Genomic DNA, 22,829 nt, shown 5'->3' with positions numbered 1-22,829 from the left:
TGTGTGTGTTTGTGTGTGTGTGTTTGTTCATGTGTGTGTTTGTGTGTGTGTGTTTGTTTGTGTTTGTATATGTGTGTGTGTGTGTGTTTGTGTGTGTGTTTGCGTTTTTGTGTGCATGTTTCTGTTTGCATGCGTGTTTGTGTGTGTGTTTGCGTGTGTGTTTGTGTGTGTGTGTGTGTATATGTGTATGTGTGTGTGTTTGTGTGCATGTTTGTGTTTGCATGCGTGTTTGTGTTGTATTCTAACATTAATACAATAGTTAATATTGATTTAATTGTGGAACATGAAACAAATATATAAATAAAATGTCAAACTTTAATTTTAACGTAATTTTCACACGTTTTATTTAATTCGCTGTAAAAGAATAATCATCTTTTGCATGAAGTGACTAAAGATTTAAACACGTACCGTCCACCAAAATACAATTCCACGACTCTGCAATCTTCCCGGCCAGAGTGGATTTCCCCACTCCCTGAAACAAACAACAAACAACAACAATAAAACAAGTGGAACCAACATTGATGACGAGCGATTGTTCACCGGTTTCCCGATGATGATGAAGCAGGTCGGTTTGGCGAAGCCTTCTCTCTCGGCTTCATCCTCGATGAAGTTGTCCACGAACGACACCTCGGCCTCTTTCCAGTCTGAATCAAAACACAATATAAATCCATGTTTTTATCCACGTTAACGTTGACAGTTTCTCACCTTGACATTGAGGAATGTCTATATCCACGGTCAGATCCATCGTGAATCCTATTACACACAAGTATCACAACAATAAAAGATATTTACTGTAGAAAATAAAAGATGATACGATGACTGAGCTCTAGTGTTTGACCTGCTTTCTTCTGAATTATCCACAATGAGTTACTTCCTTTGTCATCAAAGTCTCAATGACTCACGTGAAAATATAAAGTAACAACTGTTAAATCCAAATATCACATTTAAAGGATGACAATTAAAATGGTTCAAAACTGATCACTTCAAAACAATATTAAAAATAGAATTAAACAGCTACAGAAACTACTCTCCAAGAGTTCGTGTGAGCAGTAGTCATGGCAACAAGGGCAACCAAACAACACGGGACGTCACGGTGCGTTCAAGGCCTCCGCAAAAGTTCGAATTTAGACGTCTTCATTTTCTTTCTTAATAATGGTCCACTTTTTTTTCTTTAGTTTTTCTGAATAAAGGTCAATTTTCCTACGTATTTTCTTTCGTATTCCGCCCCATTAAAATTATTTTAACATATATTAGTAAGTAAGTAAGTAAGTAATATTTATTTATATAGCGCTTTTCCAGACCAGGGTCACAAAGCGCTTAAACAATCAAAACAATACTCAAAAAAGTACATACTTTAAAGATCAAGATAATACTGAGAACAACACAGGAGTTCGAGAAATTCAAGAAAAAGCCTGAACAAATAGAAACGTCTTAAGATGTTTCTTAATGTTTATTTTCTCGGTTAATATACAGAGTAGTTCCAAGGGAGCACGAAAAGTACACTGAAGACTAAAACAAAAGACGTTGTAGTTGATGATATATGTTATCCAATAACAAATACATTTAAATAAATCGATGTAGAGGTTTGTATATTAATTCAGAGTAAAATACATTAATTATGATTCTTGTGGCGTTTTGAGTTTCCACAAATATTTCGATTCCCAAAGATCAGTCTTGAATTAATAAAAGCTATGAAGCCGAAACAGCAATAATAATAATAATAATAATAAAAAGATTTATCGTTTAACTAACCAAGAGTATGTTTGCGCTTCACTATATTTTGGTCTCAACGAGCCACCGTATCAGCTGCCCTCGTGACAGCCACACGTGACATGTCACCTGACTTGAACAAATTCGCATCGGGCTGCACTTCATGCGACCTTTTTTTTTGTTGTTTTAATGATAACGAACTCGTGCTATTGATTGTAACCACTAATGTTATTTAAATGTTTATCAGTGTTTTACCCGCCAAGAGTGTTACATTATAAAGGGACTTCCGGTGAGTAGCTCGTTCAATGGCGGCTGCAACATCTCGTCAGTAACGAGCGTCTCCACAGAAACTCGTGGTTCTGACCCAACATCATGCCTCACACCGCGGCTGTGATCAGCGGGATCCAGAGGCTGGTTCTGTACGAGACCAGAGCTGTGAGTCGCTTATATATTCTAAGAAACATATCAACATGTTTCCTTGTGTTGCATTTAATGTCGTCGGTGTTTACATTACAGATCAATAACAAACAATATTGGACGTAAATATTAGTTGTTAATAAAGAAGTGAAAGAACATAAATGTAGTTTAGTTATTCAAACAAGCAAAAGTCCTGAAAATATGATAACAATATTATTATAACACTGAAGAATATATATTTACTTGCAAACCAACAATCGTGCACATGTTAAGGCCTTGAAATAGAATAAAACACCATTAAAAGAAGGAGGAAGATCTATGTTGACCATCATTTCTAAGGTAAGGTAAGGTAAGGTAAAACTTTATTGATCCCTCAGGAGGTCTCCTTTGGGAAATTGTTTTTTACCAATAGCCAGCAATTTTTCATGAACAATAAAAAATAATACATAAAAAATAAAGTAAGAAGAACATAAAGAGGAAGAACAAGATGACACAATCTAAGTCTAAAGACAAAGACAAAGAACATAGGTCAAGGAAAAAAAACAAAAACAAAAAAAAAAAAATAGAGAAATAAAATGTACATTTAAATGAATTCACCTTCAGTGTTTACTTTAGCAGAATGAGTGCACGAATGCTCCTACCCAGGTGCAACACTAATAGACTCAGGGACTCATTCATCCCTCGGGCTATTAAATTGTACAATTCTGAGTTCGGGGGCAGGAGTGGAGTGAAAGTATCTGGATGTTCTGTTCTATGTTAGTCTTTGTATCCTTTGTCTTTGTTGTTTTTCTTTGACCTATGTTCTTTATCTTTATCTTTAGACTTAGATTGTGTCATCTTGTTCTTTGTCTTTATGATTGTGTCATCTTGTTCTTTGTCTTTATTGATTGTATCATCTTGTTCTTTGTCTTTATTGATTGTATCATCTTGTTCTTTGTCTTTATTGATTGTATCATCTTGTTCTTTGTCTTTATTGATTGTATCATCTTGTTCTTTGTCTTTATTGATTGTGTAAGTAAGTAAGTAAGTAAGTAATATTTATTTATATAGCGCTTTTCGAGACCAGGGTCACAAAGCGCTTAGACAATCAAAACAATACTCAAAAAAGTACATACTTTAAAGATCAAGATAATACTGAGAACAACACATGAGTTGTTCCTCTTTATGTTCTTCTTCTTATTTTATTTTTTATGTATTATTTTTTATTGTTTATGAAAAATTGCTGGCTATTGGTAAAAAACAATCAATAAAGTTTTACCTTACCTTACCTTACCTTACTTTGGTAATTCTGGGTAAATTAATCTTAATTTCGTATTTTTTCAAGTATTTTGTCCAGTTCAAGTGCAAACAGTCCTAACAACATTTATTTATTAAGATATATATTTTTAAACTTAGCGTTGGATGCACACGTGTTGCTGCAGTACCAGACGTGAACGCTAGATGTCGCCACACACCTTTGAAAAGCTGCTGTTTAATCGTGTTTGTTTTCTTTTAACATCATGATTTGAAAAATGTTTTTTTTTACCAGAAGTAATTCATCATTTTGTTTGCAACATCATCATCAACGTTTAAATAGTAAATAGTGAAGATAAAGAGAATCGAATGTTCCTCATTCTCGGGTCCAGTAAAGATCCAAAGTTAACACTTTCTTTGTCGTGTTCCTGGACTGGAGTGTTTGTCCGACACTTACTGGTTGGAACAGAACAAACTGGATGGTTGTTGCAGCACTTGGAGTTCGTTACAAGGTGTTCTTCCCTCAGAGGAGAAGATCTTCTCTCAGCAGAAAGAAATAATGACCTAAAGAAAAGGAACAGGTTCTTGGTGTACATTCGGTGTCGGTGGTTAAAATAATACACACCTTTCTTTTTTCCCACAATATTAACTTCATAGTTTTTGTTCTCGATGATGTTATTTTCTGTTGCTTTTATTTATTGATTAATGGTCTTTTCTGCACATTATTTATGTTGTTGTCGCTGTTTCGATCTTTAAAAGTATATATTTTATTGTGTATTTTGTTTTATTGTTAAAGCACTTAGTGACCCTGGTTTAGTAACACCTTTACTAATAACTATTACTTACTTACTGACCAGTTAGATTGTAAATACTGTCAGTTTTGTTACAAGTTTTTCAAAAGCTTCACATGGATTTGATTAGTTCTGTTGAAGTTCTGATCCAGTTCATCAGTCGTAGTTGTTTAAATTCAATATATCCTTTCAAATGTACTGATCGTGAAATGATTGTTTCGTGTCTTGAATTTATAAAAAAACATATATATTGTTTTTCAATCATATTAGATAAAGACTCAACTTACTTTATAAAGTTGCTCTGAAATCTGGGCGAACGAGAGGTTACGAGAGTCCATGATGACGTAATAATGGCTTCACTCCTTCCCCCGGATGTAATCCCGCTTTGTTTATACAACGAGTCCCTTGGAGCTGGAGACTTCAGGGATTGGTGACGTGCGGTGACAAACCTCCACGCTTGACCACTCAAAGTGGGTGTGGTTATGATCGACGAGATTTCATCTCCAGAACAACAAAGTGGTTAAAAATGTTATTTCAAGCCATTATCTGTGCTTTAAATAACAATAAATGTTCAATTATGTTGCATGTTAGTCGAGCGTTTCTGTATCAAACATTAAAAACTTGTTTTTCTTCACGCAGAGATACTTCCTGGTGGGCAGCAATCAGGCTCAGACCAAACACAGAGTCCTGAAGATCGACCGGACAGAACCCAAGGATCTGGTCATCATCGACGACAAGGTGAGTCCTGACCAGAGACGGTGTTCATGCTTGTGTAATAGTTGGTTAAATATATCAAATATGCATCAGTCAGTGTTTTATTTTGACTCTTTTAAAACCGTGTTTCCCATAGAAACGAGCGACAGGTGTTGACGGTGTTTACAAAGTTGACTTTCTACATGAACTAGTTCAATGTTCAGTTCACCAGTTTTACATCGAACTAGTTCAGTTCATCGTTCAAACATTTTCAGAGGTTCACAGCTCCAATATTTAACTAGTTCAGAGTTCAGTTCACCAGTTTTACATTGAACTAGTTCAAAGTTCAGTTCACTAGTTTTACATTGAACTAGTTCAGAGTTCAGTTCACCAGTTTTACATTGAACTAGTTCAGTTCATCATTCAAACATTTTCAAATGTTCAGCTCCAATATTTAACTAGTTCAGAGTTCAGTTCACCAGATTTACTTTGAACTAGTTCAGAGTTCGGTTCACCAGTTTTACATTGAACAAGTTCAGTTCATCATCCAAACATTTTGAAATGTTCACAGCCCCAAGACTGAACTAGTTCAGAGTTCAGTTCACCAGATTTACTTTGCGCTAGTACAGTGTTCAGTTCACCAGATTTACTTTGAACAGTTGATAAGTTCAGTTCATCATCCAAACATTTTCAAAAGTTTACGGCTCCAAGATTGAACTAGTTCAGAGTTCAGTTCACCAGATTTACTCTGAACCAGTTCAGAGTTCAGTTCACCAGTTTTACATTGAACTAGTTCAGTTCATCGTTCAAACATTTTCAAATGTTCACAGCTCCAATATTGAACTAGTTCAGAGTTCAGTTCACCAGTTTTACATTGAACTAGTTCAGTTCATCATTCAAACCTTTTCAGAGGTTCACAGCGCCAAGATTGAACTAGTTACGAGTTCGGTTCACCAGTTTTACATTGAACTAGTTCAGTTCATCATTCGAACATTTTCAAAAGTTCAAGGCTCCAAGATTGAACTAGTTCACAGTTCAGTTCACCAGTTTTACATTGAACTAGTTCAGTTCATCATTCAAACATTTTCAGAAGTTCACGGCTCTAAGATTGAACTAGTTCAGAGTTCAGTTCACCAGTTTTACATTGAACTAGTCCAGTTCATCATCCAAACATTTTCAAAAGTTCAAGGCTCCAAGATTGAACTAGTTCACAGTTCAGTTCACCAGTTTTACATTGAACTAGTTCAGTTCATCATCCAAATATTTTCAAAAGTTCACAGATGCAAGATTGAACTAGTTCTACTAGGTTCACATCAGTCCCAGTAGCAGTGATGCGTTCATGGTCCTGACGTGTAGATTCTATATTTTAAAGTCATCGAGTCTCTAAACGTTTCCGATCCTCGTCGACCTTGTCAAGGAACAAGATAAAACCATCATAGCAAGAATCATTGATCCTTCGTGTGTCGCTTCACCTGCTGCTTCGACCCACAAACGTAGGGTCTTCCAGCAGGACTTGTAACCGAGACCCTGGTTCTGTTCACAGCATGTTTACAGTCAACAATGTTCACGGCTCCAAGACTGAACTAGTTCAGAGTTCAGTTCACCAGATTTACTTTGCGCTAGTTCAGTGTTCAGTTCACCAGATTTACTTTGAACTAGTTCCGAGTTCAGTTCACCAGTTTTACATTGAACTAGTTCAGTTCATCGTTCAAACATTTTCAGAAGTTTACGGCTCCAAGATTGAACTAGTTCAGAGTTCAGTTCACCAGATTTACTTTGCGGTAGTTCAGTGTTCAGTTCACCAGATTTACTTTGAACTAGTTCAGAGTTCGGTTCACCAGTTCTACATTGAACTAGTTCAGTTCATCATCCAAACATTTTCAAAAGTTCAAGGCTCCAAGACTGAACTAGTTCAGAGTTCAGTTCGCCAGATTTACTTTGCGCTAGTTCAGTGTTCAGTTCACCAGATTTACTTTGAACTAGTTCAGAGTTCGGTTCACCAGTTTTACATTGAACTAGTTCAGTTCATCATCCAAACATTTTCAAAAGTTCACGGCTCCAAGATTGAACTAGTTCAGAGTTCGGTTCACCAGTTTTACATTGAACTAGTTCAGTTCATCGTTCAAACATTTTCAAATTTTCACGGCTCCAAGACTGAACTAGTTCAGAGTTCAGTTCACCAGTTTTACATTGAACTAGTTCAGTTCATCGTTCAAACATTTTCAGAAGTTTACGGCTCCAAGATTGAACTAGTTCACAGTTCAGTTCACCAGATTTACTTTGCGGGTAGTTCAGTGTTCAGTTCACCAGATTTACATTGAACTAGTTCAGAGTTCGGTTCACCAGTTTTACATTGAACAAGTTCAGTTCATCATCCAAACATTTTCAAAAGTTCAAGGATCCAAGATTGAACTAGTTCAAAGTTCAGTTCACCAGTTTTACATTGAACTAGTTCAGTTCATCATTCAAACATTTTCAGAAGTTTACGGCTCCAAGATTGAACTAGTTCAGAGTTAAGTTCACCAGTTTTACATTGAACTAGTTCAAAGTTCAGTTCACTAGTTTTACATTGAACTAGTTCAGAGTTCAGTTCACCAGTTTTACATTGAACTAGTTCAGTTCATCATTCAAACATTTTCAAATGTTCACAGCTCCAATATTTAACTAGTTCAGAGTTCAGTTCACCAGATTTACTTTGAACTAGTTCAGAGTTCGGTTCACCAGTTTTACATTGAACTAGTTCAGTTCATCATTCAAACATTTTCAAATGTTCACGGCTCCAAGACTGAACTAGTTCAGAGTTCAGTTCACCAGATTTACTTTGCGCTTGTTCAGTGTTCAGTTCACCAGATTTACTTTGAACTAGTTCCGAGTTCAGTTCACCAGTTTTACATTGAACTAGTTCAGTTCATCATTCAAACATTTTCAAAAGTTTACGGCTCCAAGATTGAACTAGTTCCGAGTTCAGTTCACCAGTTTTACATTGAACTTGTTCAGTTCATCGTTCAAACATTTTCAGAAGTTCACGGCTCTAAGATTGAACTAGTTCAGAGTTCAGTTCACCAGTTTTACATTGAACTAGTTCAGTTCATCATTCAAACATTTTCAAATGTTCACGGCTCCAAGATTGAACTAGTTACGAGTTCGGTTCACCAGTTTTACATTGAACTAGTTCAGTTCATCATCAAAACATTTTCAAAAGTTCAAGGCTCCAAGATTGAACTAGTTCAGAGTTCGGTTCACCAGTTTTACATTGAACTAGTTCAGTTCATTATTCAAACATTTTCAAATTTTCACGGCTCCAAGACTGAACTAGTTCAGAGTTCAGTTCGCCAGATTTACTTTGCGCTAGTTCAGTGTTCAGTTCCCCAGATTTACTTTGAACTAGTTACGAGTTCAGTTCACCAGTTTTACATTGAACTAGTTCAGTTCATCGTTCAAACATTTTCAGAAGTTTACGGCTCCAAGATTGAACTAGTTCAGAGTTCAGTTCACCAGATTGACTTTGAACTAGTTCAGAGTTCAGTTCACCAGATTTAATTTGAACTAGTTCAGAGTTCAGTTCACCAGTTTTACATTGAACTAGTTCAGTTCATCGTTCAAACATTTTCAGAAGTTTACGGCTCCAAGATTGAACTAGTTCAGAGTTAAGTTCACCAGTTTTACATTGAACTAGTTCAGTTCATCATTCAAACATTTTCAAAAGTTCACGGCTCCAAGATTGAACTAGTTCAGAGTTCAGTTCACCAGATTGACTTTGAACTAGTTCAAAGTTCAGTTCACCAGTTTTACATTGAACTAGTTCAGAGTTCGGTTCACCAGTTTTACATTGAACTAGTTCAGTTCATCATCCAAACATTTTCAAAAGTTCAAGGCTCCAAGATTGAACTAGTTCACAGTTCACTTCACCAGTTTTACATTGAACTAGTTCAGTTCATCATCCAAACATTTTCAAAAGTTCAAGGCTCCAAGATTGAACTAGTTACGAGTTCGGTTCACCAGTTTTACATTGAACTAGTTCAGTTCATCATCCAAATATTTTCAAAAGTTCACAGATGCAAGATTGAACTAGTTCTACTAGCTTCACATCAGTCACAGTAGCAGTGATGCGTTCATGGTCCTGACGTGTAGATTCTATATTTTAAAGTCATCGAGTCTCTAAACGTTTCCGATCCTCGTCGACCTTGTCAAGGAACAAGATAAAACCATCATAGCAAGAATCATTGATTCTTCGTGTGTCGCTTCACCTGCTGCTTCGACCCACAAACGTAGGGTCTTCCAGCAGGACTTGTAATTGAGACCCCGGTTCTGTTCACAGCATGTTTACAGTCAACAATGTTCACGGCTCCAAGACTGAACTAGTTCAGAGTTCAGTTCACCAGATTTACTTTGCGCTAGTTCAGTGTTCAGTTCACCAGATTTACTTTGAACTAGTTCAGAGTTCGGTTCACCAGTTTTACATTGAACTAGTTCAGTTCATCATCCAAACATTTTCAAAAGTTCAAGGCTCCAAGATTGAACTAGTTCACAGTTCAGTTCACCAGTTTTACATTGAACTAGTTCAGTTCATCATCCAAACATTTTCAAAAGTTCACGGCTCCAAGATTGAACTAGTTCAGAGTTCAGTTCACCAGATTGACTTTGAACTAGTTCAAAGTTCAGTTCACCAGTTTTACATTGAACTAGTTCAGTTCATCATCCAAATATTTTCAAAAGTTCACAGATGCAAGATTGAACTAGTTCTACTAGGTTCACATCAGTCCCAGTAGCAGTGATGCGTTCATGGTCCTGACGTGTAGATTCTATATTTTAAAGTCATCGAGTCTCTAAACGTTTCCGATCCTCGTCGACCTTGTCAAGGAACAAGATAAAACCATCATAGCAAGAATCATTGATCCTTCGTGTGTCGCTTCACCTGCTGCTTCGACCCACAAACGTAGGGTCTTCCAGCAGGACTTGTAACCGAGACCCTGGTTCTGTTCGCAGCATGTTTACAGTCAACAATGTTCACGGCTCCAAGACTGAACTAGTTCAGAGTTCAGTTCACCAGATTTACTTTGCGCTAGTTCAGTGTTCAGTTCACCAGATTTACTTTGAACTAGTTCCGAGTTCGGTTCACCAGTTTTACATTGAACTAGTTCAGTTCATCATCCAAACATTTTCAAAAGTTCAAGGCTCCAAGATTGAACTAGTTCACAGTTCAGTTCACCAGTTTTACATTGAACTAGTTCAGTTCATCATCCAAACATTTTCAAAAGTTCACGGCTCCAAGATTGAACTAGTTCAGAGTTCAGTTCACCAGATTTACTTTGAACTACTTCAAAGTTAAGTTCACCAGTTTTACATTGAACTAGTTCAGTTCATCATTCAAACATTTTCAAATGTTCACGGCTCCAAGACTGAACTAGTTCACAGTTCAGTTCACCAGTTTTACATTGAACTAGTTCAGTTCATCATCCAAACATTTTCAAAAGTTCACGGCTCCAAGATTGAACTAGTTCAGAGTTCAGTTCACCAGATTGACTTTGAACTAGTTCAAAGTTCAGTTCACCAGTTTTACATTGAACTAGTTCAGAGTTTGGTTCACCAGTTTTACATTGAACAAGTTCAGTTCATCATCCAAACATTTTCAAAAGTTCACAGATGCAAGATTGAACTAGTTCTACTAGGTTCACATCAGTCCTAGTAGCAGTGATGCGTTCATGGTCCTGACGTGTAGATTCTATATTTTAAAGTCATCGAGTCTCTAAACGTTTCCGATCCTCGTCGACCTTGTCAAGGAACAAGATAAAACCATCATAGCAAGAATCATTGATCCTTCGTGTGTCGCTTCACCTGCTGCTTCGACCCACAAACGTAGGGTCTTCCAGCAGGACTTGTAACCGAGACCCTGGTTCTGTTCGCAGCATGTTTACAGTCAACAATGTTCACGGCTCCAAGACTGAACTAGTTCAGAGTTCAGTTCACCAGATTTACTTTGCGCTAGTTTAGTGTTCAGTTCACCAGATTTACTTTGAACTAGTTCAGAGTTCGGTTCACCAGTTTTACATTGAACTAGTTCAGTTCATCATCCAAACATTTTCAAAAGTTCAAGGCTCCAAGATTGAACTAGTTCACAGTTCAGTTCACCAGTTTTACATTGAACTAGTTCAGTTCATCATCCAAACATTTTCAAAAGTTCACGGCTCCAAGATTGAACTAGTTCAGAGTTCAGTTCACCAGATTGACTTTTAACTAGTTCAAAGTTCAGTTCACCAGTTTTACATTGAACTAGTTCAGTTCATCATCCAAACATTTTCAAAAGTTCACGGCTCCAAGATTGAACTAGTTCAGAGTTCAGTTCACCAGATTGACTTTGAACTAGTTCAAAGTTCAGTTCACCAGTTTTACATTGAACTAGTTCAGTTCATCATCCAAATATTTTCAAAAGTTCACAGATGCAAGATTGAACTAGTTCTACTAGGTTCACATCAGTCCCAGTAGCAGTGATGCGTTCATGGTCCTGACGTGTAGATTCCATTTCTTAAAGTCATCGAGTCTCTAAACGTTTCCGATCCTCGTCGACCTTGTCAAGGAACAAGATAAAACCATCATAGCAAGAATCATTGATCCTTCGTGTGTCGCTTCACCTGCTGCTTCGACCCACAAACGTAGGGTCTTCCAGCAGGACTTGTAACCGAGACCCTGGTTCTGTTCACAGCATGTTTACAGTCAACAAGAAGTCCGAGAGCTGCTGGGTCGCCTGGACCTGGGGAACCGCACAAACTAGTTCAGAGTTCAGTTCACCATATTTACTTTGAACTACTTCAAAGTTCAGTTCACCAGTTTTACACTGAACTAGTTCAGTTCATCATCCAAACATTTTCAAAAGTTCAAGGCTCCAAGATTGAACTAGTTACGAGTTCGGTTCACCAGTTTTATATTGAAATAGTTCAGTTCATCATCCAAATATTTTCAAAAGTTCACAGATGCAAGATTGAACTAGTTCTACTAGGTTCACATCAGTCCTAGTAGCAGTGATGCGTTCATGGTCCTGACGTGTAGATTCTATATTTTAAAGTCATCGAGTCTCTAAACGTTTCCGATCCTCGTCGACCTTGTCAAGGAACAAGATAAAACCATCATAGCAAGAATCATTGATCCTTCGTGTGTCGCTTCACCTGCTGCTTCGACCCACAAACGTAGGGTCTTCCAGCAGGACTTGTAACCGAGACCCTGGTTCTGTTCGCAGCATGTTTACAGTCAACAAGAAGTCCGAGAGCTGCTGGGTCGCCTGGACCTGGGGAACCGCACGAAGATGGGACAGAAAGGGTCCTCGGGTCTGTCCAGAGCCGTGTCCGCCGACGGCATCGTGGGTGAGTTTTTGTGTCGCTGACCCGGTTGTGAGTCCCGGACACGTATTATATAAAACTTTCTGTTGACATTTTCTCCTGCTATTAACCCGAACAATCACAGTGACGTAGAAGCGTTTTCTTCATGTATTCCTCGTGGAAACATCAGTGTTTAGAAAGTACTCTCTGAGGTCAGGTGTATTCTGGGAGCTTTTCTTGCTTCTCGCAGCAACTGATTATTATTGTTATGTGTTTTCAGTTCACCAGATTTACTTTCAACTAGTTCAGAGTTAGGTTCACCAGATTTACATTGAACTAGTTCAGAGTTCAGTTCACCAGATTTACTTTCAACTAGTTCAGAGTTAGGTTCACCAGATTTACATTGAACTAGTTCAGAGTTCAGTTCACCAGATTTACTTTCAACTAGTTCAGAGTTAGGTTCACCAGATTTACTTTCAACTAGTTCAGAGTTCAGTTCACCAGATTTACTTTCAACTAGTTCAGAGTTCAGTTCACCAGATTTACTTTCAACTAGTTCAGAGTTCAGTTCACCAGATTTACTTTCAACTAGTTCAGAGTTCAGTTCACCAGATTTACTTTGAACTAGTTCAGAATTCAGTTCACCAGATTTACATTGAACTAAAGTTCAGTTCACCAGTTTTACATTGAACTAGTTCAGAGTTCAGGTCACCAGATTTACTTTGAACTAGTTCAGAGTTCAGTTCAACAGTTTTACATTGAACTAGTTCAGAGTTCAGGTCACCAGATTTACTTTCAACTATTTCAGAGTTAGGTTCACCAGATTTACATTGAACTAGTTCAGAGTTCAGTTCACCAGATTTACTTTCAACTAGTTCAGAGTTCAGTTCACCAGATTTACTTTCAACTAGTTCAGAGTTAGGTTCACCATATTTACTTTCAACTAGTTCAGAGTTAGGTTCACCAGATTTACATTGAACTAGTTCAGAGTTCAGTTCACCAGATTTACTTTCAACTAGTTCAGAGTTCAGTTCACCAGATTTACTTTCAACTAGTTCAGAGTTCAGTTCACCAGATTTACTTTCAACTAGTTCACCAGATTCACATTGAACTAGTTTAGAGTTCAGTTCACCAGATTTACATTGAACTAGTTCAGAGTTCAGTTCACCAGATTTACTTTCAACTAGTTCAGAGTTCAGTTCACCAGATTTACTTTCAACTAGTTCAGAGTTAGGTTCACCAGATTTACATTGAACTAGTTCAGAGTTCAGTTCCCCAGATTTACATTGAACTAGTTCAAAGTTCAGTTCTCCAGATTTACTTTGAACTAGTTCAGAGTTCAGTTTTCCAGATTTACTTTGAACTAGTTCAGAGTTCAGTTCACCAGTTTTACATTGAACTAGTTCAGAGTTCAGTTCACCAGATTTACTTTCAACTAGTTCACCAGATTCACATTGAACTAGTTTAGAGTTCAATTCACCAGAATTACATTGAATAGTTCAGAGTTCAGTTCACCAGATTTACATTGAATAGTTCAGAGTTCAGTTCACCAGATTTACATTGAACTAGTTCAGAGTTCAGTTCACCATTTTTACATTGAACTAGTTATTGACTCAAGTTATTGGCACATATGTGACGCCATAGAAAAGTACTTGGATTCGTGTCGCGCTACTTCTATATATTTTTGTTATTTAAGTGTACGACCGTTTTTAGTAGGAAATCCACTCACTTCTTCCTACATGTTATTTTTATTTATGGTTTTAATGAAAAAATACCTGAATCAAGAAGCCATTCTTTCTTTTCCAGTCAATCTATGTCACTATGTTGAGGAAAAATCTATGATGCATAAGCTTTAGTATTGTTTGTCCTTCACTGTATTAATCAGCTCTATTACCGGCAGCATTCGTTAACCACTCCTGCTGAGAGCGCCGTCGGCTGCTGAAGGTTCACCAGATTTACTTTCAACTAGTTCAGAGTTAGGTTCACCAGATTTACATTGAACTAGTTCAGAGTTCAGTTCACCAGATTTACTTTCAACTAGTTCAGAGTTAGGTTCACCATATTTACTTTCAACTAGTTCACCAGATTCACATTGAACTAGTTTAGAGTTCAATTCACCAGATTTACATTGAATAGTTCAGAGTTAATTTCACCAGTTTTACATTGAACTAGTTTAGAGTTCAGTCCACCAGATTTACATTGAACTAGTTCAGAGTTCAGTTCACCAGATTTACATTGAATAGTTCAGAGTTCAGTTCACCAGATTTACATTGAACTAGTTCAGAGTTCAGTTCACCAGTTTTACATTGAACTAATTTAGAGTTCAGTCCACCAGATTTACATTGAACTAGTTCAGAGTTCAGTTCACCAGATTTACATTGAATAGTTCAGAGTTCAGTTCACCAGATTTACATTGAACTAGTTCAGAGTTCAGTTCACCATTTTTACATTGAACTAGTTATTGACTCAAGTTATTGGCACATATGTGACGCCATAGAAAAGTACTTGGATTCGTGTCGCGCTACTTCTATATATTTTTGTTATTTAAGTGTACGACCGTTTTTAGTAGGAAATCCACTCACTTCTTCCTACATGTTATTTTTATTTAATCAAGACGCCATTCTTTCTTTTCCAGTCAATCTATATCACTATGTTGAGGAAAAATCTATGATGCATAAGCTTTAGTATTGTTTGTCCTTCACTGTATTAATCAGCTCTATTACCGGCAGCATTCGTTAACCACTCCTGCTGAGAGCGCCGTCGGCTGCTGAAGGTTCACCAGATTTACTTTCAACTAGTTCAGAGTTAGGTTCACCAGATTTACATTGAACTAGTTCAGAGTTCAGTTCACCAGATTTACTTTCAACTAGTTCAGAGTTCAGTTCACCAGATTTACTTTCAACTAGTTCAGAGTTCAGTTCACCAGATTTACATTGAACTAGTTCAGAGTTCAGTTCACCAGATTTACTTTCAACTAGTTCAGAGTTCAGTTCACCAGATTTACTTTCAACTAGTTCAGAGTTAGGTTCACAAGATTTACATTGAACTAGTTCAGAGTTCAGGTCACCAGATTTACTTTCAACTAGTTCAGAGTTCAGTTCACCAGATTTACTTTCAACTAGTTCAGAGTTAGGTCCACAAGATTTACATTGAACTAGTTCAGAGTTCAGTTCACCAGATTTACATTGAACTAGTTCAGAGTTCAGTTCACCAGATTTACTTTGAACTAGTTCAGAGTTCAGTTCACCAGATTTACTTTCAACTAGTTCAGAGTTCAGTTCTCCAGATTTACTTTCAACTAGTTCAGAATTCAGTTCACCAGATTTACTTTCAACTAGTTCAGAGTTCAGTTCACCAGATTTACTTTCAACTAGTTCAGAGTTCAGTTCACCAGATTTACATTGAACTAGTTCAGAGTTCAGTTCACCAGATTTACATTGAACTAGTTCCGAGTTCAGTTCACCAGTTTTACATTGAACTAGTTCAGAGTTCAGTTCACCAGATTTACTCTGAACTAGTTCAGAGTTCAGTTCACCAGATTTACTTTCAACTAGTTTAGATTTCAGTTCACCAGATTTACTTTCAACCAGTTCAGAGTTAGGTTCACGAGATTTACATTGAACTAGTTCAGAGTTGGGTTCACCAGATTTACATTGAACTAGTTCAGAGTTCAGTTCACCAGATTTACTTTCAACTAGTTCAGAGTTCAGTTCACCAGATTTACTTTCAACTAGTTCAGAGTTCAGTTCACCAGATTTACTTTCAACTAGTTCACCAGATTCACATTGAACTAGTTTAGAGTTCAATTCACCAGATTTACATTGAATAGTTCAGAGTTCAGTTCACCAGATTTACATTGAACTAGTTCAGAGTTCAGTTCACCAGTTTTACATTGAACTAGTTCAGAGTTCAGTTGACCAGTTTTACATTGAACTAGTTCAGAGTTCAGTTCACCAGATTTACTTTCAACTAGTTCAGAGTTCAGTTCACCAGATTTACTTTCAACTAGTTCAGAGTTAGGTTCACAAGATTTACATTGAACTAGTTCAGAGTTCAGTTCACCAGATTTACATTGAACTAGTTCAGAGTTCAGTTCACCAGATTTACTTTCAACTAGTTCAGAGTTCAGTTCACCAGATTTACTTTCAACTAGTTCAGAGTTAGGTTCACAAGATTTACATTGAACTAGTTCAGAGTTCAGTTCACCAGATTTACATTGAACTAGTTCAGAGTTCAGTTCACCAGATTTACTTTCAACTAGTTCAGAGTTAGGTTCACGAGATTTACATTGAACTAGTTCAGAGTTAGGTTCACCAGATTTACATTGAACTAGTTCAGAGTTCAGTTCACCAGATTTACTTTCAACTAGTTCAGAGTTCAGTTCACCAGATTTACATTGAACTAGTTCAGAGTTCAGTTCACCAGATTTACTTTCAACTAGTTCAGAGTTCAGTTCACCAGATTTACTTTCAACTAGTTCACCAGTTTCACATTGAACTAGTTTAGAGTTCAATTCACCAGATTTACATTGAATAGTTCAGAGTTCAGTTCACCAGATTTACTTTCAACTAGTTCAGAGTTCAGTTCACCAGATTTACTTTCAACTAGTTCAGAGTTAGGTTCACAAGATTTACATTGAACTAGTTCAGAGTTCAGTTCACCAGATTTACATTGAACTAGTTCAGAGTTCAGTTCACCAGATTTACTTTCAACTAGTTCAGAGTTAGGTTCACGAGATTTACATTGAACTAGTTCAGAGTTCAGTTCACCAGATTTACTTTCAACTAGTTCAGAGTTAGGTTCACAATATTTACATTGAACTAGTTCAGAGTTCAGTTCACCAGATTTACTTTCAACTAGTTCAGAGTTCAGTTCACCAGATTTACTTTCAACTAGTTCACCAGATTCACATTGAACTAGTTTAGAGTTCAATTCACCAGATTTACATTGAATAGTTCAGAGTTCAGTTCACCAGATTTACATTGAACTAGTTCAGAGTTCAGTTCACCATTTTTACATTGAATAGTTCAGAGTTCAGTTCACCATTTTTACATTGAACTAGTTATTGACTCAAGTTATTGGCACATATGTGACGCCATAGAAAAGTACTTGGATTCGTGTCGCGCTACTTCTATATATTTTTGTTATTTAAGTGTACGACCGTTTTTAGTAGGAAATCCACTCACTTCTTCCTACATGTTATTTTTATTTAATCAAGACGCCATTCTTTCTTTTCCAGTCAATCTATGTCACTATGTTGAGGAAAAATCTATGATGCATAAGCTTTAGTATTGTTTGTCCTTCACTGTATTAATCAGCTCTATTACCGGCAGCATTCGTTAACCACTCCTGCTGAGAGCGCCGTCGGCTGCTGAAGGTTCACCAGATTTACTTTCAACTAGTTCAGAGTTAGGTTCACCATATTTACTTTCAACTAGTTCAGAGTTAGGTTCACCAGATTTACTTTCAACTAGTTCAGAGTTCAGTTCACCAGATTTACTTTCAACTAGTTCAGAGTTCAGTTCACCAGATTTACTTTCAACTAGTTCAGAGTTAGGTTCACCAGATTTACTTTCAACTAGTTCAGAGTTAGGTTCACCAGATTTACATTGAACTAGTTCAGAGTTCAGTTCACCAGATTTACTTTCAACTAGTTCAGAGTTTAGGTTCACCAGATTTACATTGAACTAGTTCAGAGTTCAGTTCACCAGATTTACTTTCAACTAGTTCAGAGTTCAGTTCACCAGATTTACATTGAACTAGTTCAGAGTTCAGTTCACCAGATTTACTTTCAACTAGTTCAGATTTCAGTTCACCAGATTTACTTTCAACTAGTTCAGAGTTAGGTTCACCAGATTTACATTGAACTAGTTCAGAGTTCAGTTCACCAGAATTACTTTCAACTAGTTCAGAGTTAGGTTCACCAGATTTACATTGAACTAGTTCAGAGTTCAGTTCACCAGATTTACTTTCAACTAGTTCAGAGTTCAGTTCACCAGATTTACTTTCAACTAGTTCACCAGATTCACATTGAACTAGTTTAGAGTTCAGTTCACCAGATTTACATTGAACTAGTTCAGAGTTCAGTTCACCAGATTTACATTGAATAGTTCAGAGTTCAGTTCACCAGATTTACATTGAACTAGTTCACCAGATTCACATTGAACTAGTTTAGAGTTCAATTCACCAGATTTACATTGAATAGTTCAGAGTTCAGTTCACCAGATTTACATTGAACTAGTTCAGAGTTCAGTTCACCAGATTTACATTGAATAGTTCAGAGTTCAGTTCACCAGTTTTACATTGAACTAGTTTAGAGTTCAGTTCACCAGATTTACATTGAACTAGTTCAGAGTTCAGTTCACCAGATTTACATTGAATTGTTCAGAGTTCAGTTCACCAGATTTACATTGAACTAGTTCAGAGTTCAGTTCACCAGATTTACATTGAACTAGTTATTGACTCAAGTTATTGGCACATATGTGACGCCATAGAAAAGTACTTGGATTCGTGTCGCGCTACTTCTATATATTTTTGTTATTTAAGTGCACGACCGTTTTTAGTAGGAAATCCACTCACTTCTTCGTTATTTTTATTTATGGTTTTAATGAAAAAATCCCTGAATCAAGACGTCATTCTTTCTTTTCCAGTCAATCTATGTCACTATGTTGAGGAAAAATCTATGATGCATAAGCTTTAGTATTGTTTGTCCTTCACTGTATTAATCAGCTCTATTACCGGCAGCATTCGTTAACCACTCCTGCTGAGAGCGCCGTCGGCTGCTGAAGGTTCACCAGATTTACTTTCAACTAGTTCAGAGTTAGGTTCACCAGATTTACATTGAACTAGTTCAGAGTTCAGTTCACCAGATTTACTTTCAACTAGTTCAGAGTTAGGTTCACGAGATTTACTTTCAACTACTTTCCTGACGGCAGAGTTCAGTTCACCAGATTTACTTTCAACTAGTTCAGAGTTCAGTTCACCAGATTTACTTTCAACTAGTTCAGAGTTAGGTTCACCAGATTTACATTGAACTAGTTCAGAGTTCAGTTCACCAGATTTACTTTCCAGTAGTTCAGAGTTAGGTTCACAATATTTACATTGAACTAGTTCAGAGTTCAGTTCACCAGATTTACATTGAACTAGTTCAGAGTTCAGTTCACCAGATTTACTTTCAACTAGTTCAGATTTCAGTTCACCAGATTTACTTTCAACTAGTTCAGAGTTAGGTTCACCAGATTTACTTTCAACTAGTTCTGAGTTCAGTTCACCAGATTTACTTTCAACTAGTTCAGAGTTAGGTTCACCAGATTTACATTGAACTAGTTCAGAGTTCAGTTCACCAGAATTACTTTCAACTAGTTCAGAGTTCAGTTCACCAGATTTACTTTCAACTAGTTCACCAGATTCACATTGAACTAGTTTAGAGTTCAATTCACCAGATTTACATTGAATAGTTCAGAGTTCAGTTCACCAGATTTACTTTCAACTAATTCAGAGTTCAGTTCACCAGATTTACTTTCAACTAGTTCAGAGTTCAGTTCACCAGATTTACTTTCAACTAGTTCACCAGATTCACATTGAACTAGTTTAGAGTTCAATTCACCAGATTTACATTGAATAGTTCAGAGTTCAGTTCACCAGATTTACTTTCAACTAGTTCAGAGTAAGGTTCACCAGATTTACATTGAACTAGTTCAGAGTTCAGTTCACCATATTTACTTTCAACTAATTCAGAGTTCAGTTCACCAGATTTACTTTCAACTAGTTCAGAGTTCAGTTCACCAGATTTACTTTCAACTAGTTCACCAGATTCACATTGAACTATTTTAGAGTTCAATTCACCAGATTTACATTGAATAGTTCAGAGTTCAGTTCACCAGTTTTACATTGAACTAGTTTAGAGTTCAATTCACCAGATTTACATTGAATAGTTCAGAGTTCAGTTCACCAGATTTACATTGAACTAGTTCAGAGTTCAGTTCACCAGATTTACTTTCAACTAGTTCAGAGTTAGGTTAACGAGATTTACATTGAACTAGTTCAGAGTTCAGTTCACCAGATTTATTTTCAACTAGTTCAGAGTTCAGTTCACCAGATTTACTTTCAACTAGTTCACCAGATTCACATTGAACTAGTTTAGAGTTCAATTCACCAGATTTACATTGAATAGTTCAGAGTTCAGTTCACCAGATTTACATTGAACTAGTTCAGAGTTCAGTTCACCAGATTTACATTGAACTAGTTTAGAGTTCAATTCACCAGATTTACATTGAATAGTTCAGAGTTCAGTTCACCAGATTTACATTGAATAGTTCAGAGTTCAGTTCACCAGATTTACATTGAACTGGTTCAGAGTTCAGTTCACCAGATTTACATTGAATAGTTCAGAGTTCAGTTCACCATTTTTACATTGAACTAGTTATTGACTCAAGTTATTGGCACATATGTGCCGCCATTGAAAAGTACTTGGATTCGTGTCGCGCTACTTCTATATATTTTTGTTATTTAAGTGTTTGACCGTTTTTAGTAGGAAATCCACTCACTTCTTCCTACATGTTATTTTTATTCATGGTTTTAATGAAAAAATCCCTGAATCAAGACGGCATTCTTTCTTTTCCAGTCAATCTATGTCACTATGTTGAGGAAAAATCTATGATGCATAAGCTTTAGTATTGTTTGTCCTTCACTGTATTAATCAGCTCTATTACCGGCAGCATTCGTTAACCACTCCTGCTGAGAGCGCCGTCGGCTGCTGAAGCGGGAAATGTGTCATAATCACAGCCTGACGCTTCTCTCGTCCACAGGCTTTGTGCGTTTCCTGGAAGGATACTACATCGTACTGATTACCAAACGCAGGAAGATGGCCGACATCGGCGGACATTCCATCTACAAGGTCGAAGACACCAACATGATCTACATCCCCAATGACTCGGTCAGAGTCGCGCATCCTGATGAAGCCAGGTGTCCACAGATAAAACTTTGAAGGGTCCGTTTTTTTTTTTAACCACTTTTGTCTTTTTTGTTCAAGATATGTGAGAATATTTCAAAACGTGGACCTTTCCAGCAACTTCTACTTCAGGTAAGTACTCAGGCCACGCTGTCGTCATGGTTATTATTAGCACCGTTGATGGTTTGTTTGAGTGAATCATCGAGAAATCATGACGGACGAGTTCTCCTGATTTACCGGATGTTGTTCTGCTGTAATACGTTCACCGTTTGGCCCGGTTTACGTATATCGTTTGGCCCAGTTACGTTCACCGTTTTGGCCCGGTTACGTTCACCGTTTGGCCCAGTTACGTTCACCGTTTTGGCCCGGTTACGTTCACCGGTTTGGCCCGGTTACGTTCACCATTTGGCCCGGTTACGTTCACCGTTTGGCGTAGTTACGTATACCGTTTGGCCCAGTTGCGTTCCCAGTTTGGCCCGGTTTACGTATATCGTTTGGCCCAGTTACGTTCACCGTTTTGGCCCGGTTACGTTCACCGTTTGGCCCGGTTACGTTCACCGTTTGGCCCAGTTACGTTCACCGTTTTGGCCCGGTTACGTTCACCGGTTTGGCCCGGTTACGTTCACCATTTGGCCCGGTTACGTTCACCGTTTGGCGTAGTTACGTATACCGTTTGGCCCAGTTGCGTTCCCAGTTTGGCCCAGTTACGGTAGCCGTTTGCCCGGTTACGTTCACCGTTTGGCGTAGTTACGTATACCGTTTGGCCCAGTTACGTTCCCCGTTTGGCCCAGTTACGTTCACCGTTTGGCCCAGTTATGTTCACCGTTTGGCCCAGTTACGTTCACCGTTTTGGCCCGGTTACGTTCACCGGTTTGGCCCGGTTACGTTCACCATTTGGCCCGGTTACGTTCACCGGTTTGGCCCGGTTACGTTCACCATTTGGCCCGGTTACGTTCACCGTTTGGCGTAGTTACGTATACCGTTTGGCCCAGTTGCGTTCCCAGTTTGGCCCGGTTTACGTATATCGTTTGGCCCAGTTACGTTCACCGTTTTGGCCCGGTTACGTTCACCGTTTGGCCCAGTTACGTTCACCGTTTTGGCCCGGTTACGTTCACCGGTTTGGCCCGGTTACGTTCACCATTTGGCCCGGTTACGTTCACCGTTTGGCGTAGTTACGTATACCGTTTGGCCCAGTTGCGTTCCCAGTTTGGCCCAGTTACGGTAGCCGTTTGGCCCGGTTACGTTCACCGTTTGGCGTAGTTACGTTCACCGTTTGGCCCAGTTACGTTCACCGTTTTGGCCCAGTTACGTTCACCGTTTGGCCCAGTTACGTTCACCGTTTTGGCCCGGTTACGTTCACCGGTTTGGCCCGGTTACGTTCACCATTTGGCCCGGTTACGTTCACCGTTTGGCGTAGTTACGTATACCGTTTGGCCCAGTTGCGTTCCCAGTTTGGCCCGGTTTACGTATATCGTTTGGCCCAGTTACGTTCACCGTTTTGGCCCGGTTACGTTCACCGTTTGGCCCAGTTACGTTCACCGTTTTGGCCCGGTTACGTTCACCGGTTTGGCCCGGTTACGTTCACCATTTGGCCCGGTTACGTTCACCGTTTGGCGTAGTTACGTATACCGTTTGGCCCAGTTGCGTTCCCAGTTTGGCCCAGTTACGGTAGCCGTTTGGCCCGGTTACGTTCACCGTTTGGCGTAGTTACGTTCACCGTTTGGC

General features: G+C 38.1%; 2 protein-coding genes across 3 annotated transcripts in view; one reads left to right on the top strand and one right to left on the bottom strand.

Moving 5' to 3' along the window:
• ak9 (adenylate kinase 9) overlaps nucleotides 1-942 on the bottom strand; it is a 20,966-nt gene extending 20,024 nt beyond the window's left edge. For both annotated transcript variants that reach the window (XR_015713231.1, XM_087806096.1), the window contains exons 1-4: nucleotides 839-942; nucleotides 706-753; nucleotides 541-644; nucleotides 409-472 (exon numbers count right to left, since the gene is read on the bottom strand). Coding sequence is in view for 1 of the 2 variants with exons in the window: in XM_087806096.1 (XP_087662222.1) it covers nucleotides 409-472; nucleotides 541-644; nucleotides 706-745 (208 nt within the window). In the remaining variant the exon portion in view is untranslated. The remainder of the gene's footprint in view (nucleotides 1-408; nucleotides 473-540; nucleotides 645-705; nucleotides 754-838) is intronic.
• Nucleotides 943-1,844: 902 nt separating this feature from the next.
• Nucleotides 1,845-22,829, top strand: part of fig4a (FIG4 phosphoinositide 5-phosphatase a) — a 109,041-nt gene continuing 88,056 nt past the window's right edge. The window contains exons 1-6 of the mRNA XM_087806438.1: nucleotides 1,845-1,999; nucleotides 2,058-2,145; nucleotides 4,791-4,889; nucleotides 12,076-12,199; nucleotides 20,962-21,118; nucleotides 21,186-21,236. Of these exons, the coding sequence (XP_087662564.1) occupies nucleotides 2,083-2,145; nucleotides 4,791-4,889; nucleotides 12,076-12,199; nucleotides 20,962-21,118; nucleotides 21,186-21,236 (494 nt within the window). The 5' untranslated portion in view covers nucleotides 1,845-1,999; nucleotides 2,058-2,082. The remainder of the gene's footprint in view (nucleotides 2,000-2,057; nucleotides 2,146-4,790; nucleotides 4,890-12,075; nucleotides 12,200-20,961; nucleotides 21,119-21,185; nucleotides 21,237-22,829) is intronic.

Source organism: Callionymus lyra, chromosome 13 (genome assembly GCF_982586985.1).
Source record: "Callionymus lyra chromosome 13, fCalLyr1.hap1.1, whole genome shotgun sequence".
Lineage (NCBI taxonomy): Eukaryota > Metazoa > Chordata > Actinopteri > Syngnathiformes > Callionymidae > Callionymus > Callionymus lyra.
This window is presented reverse-complemented; position numbering and strand designations above follow the sequence as displayed.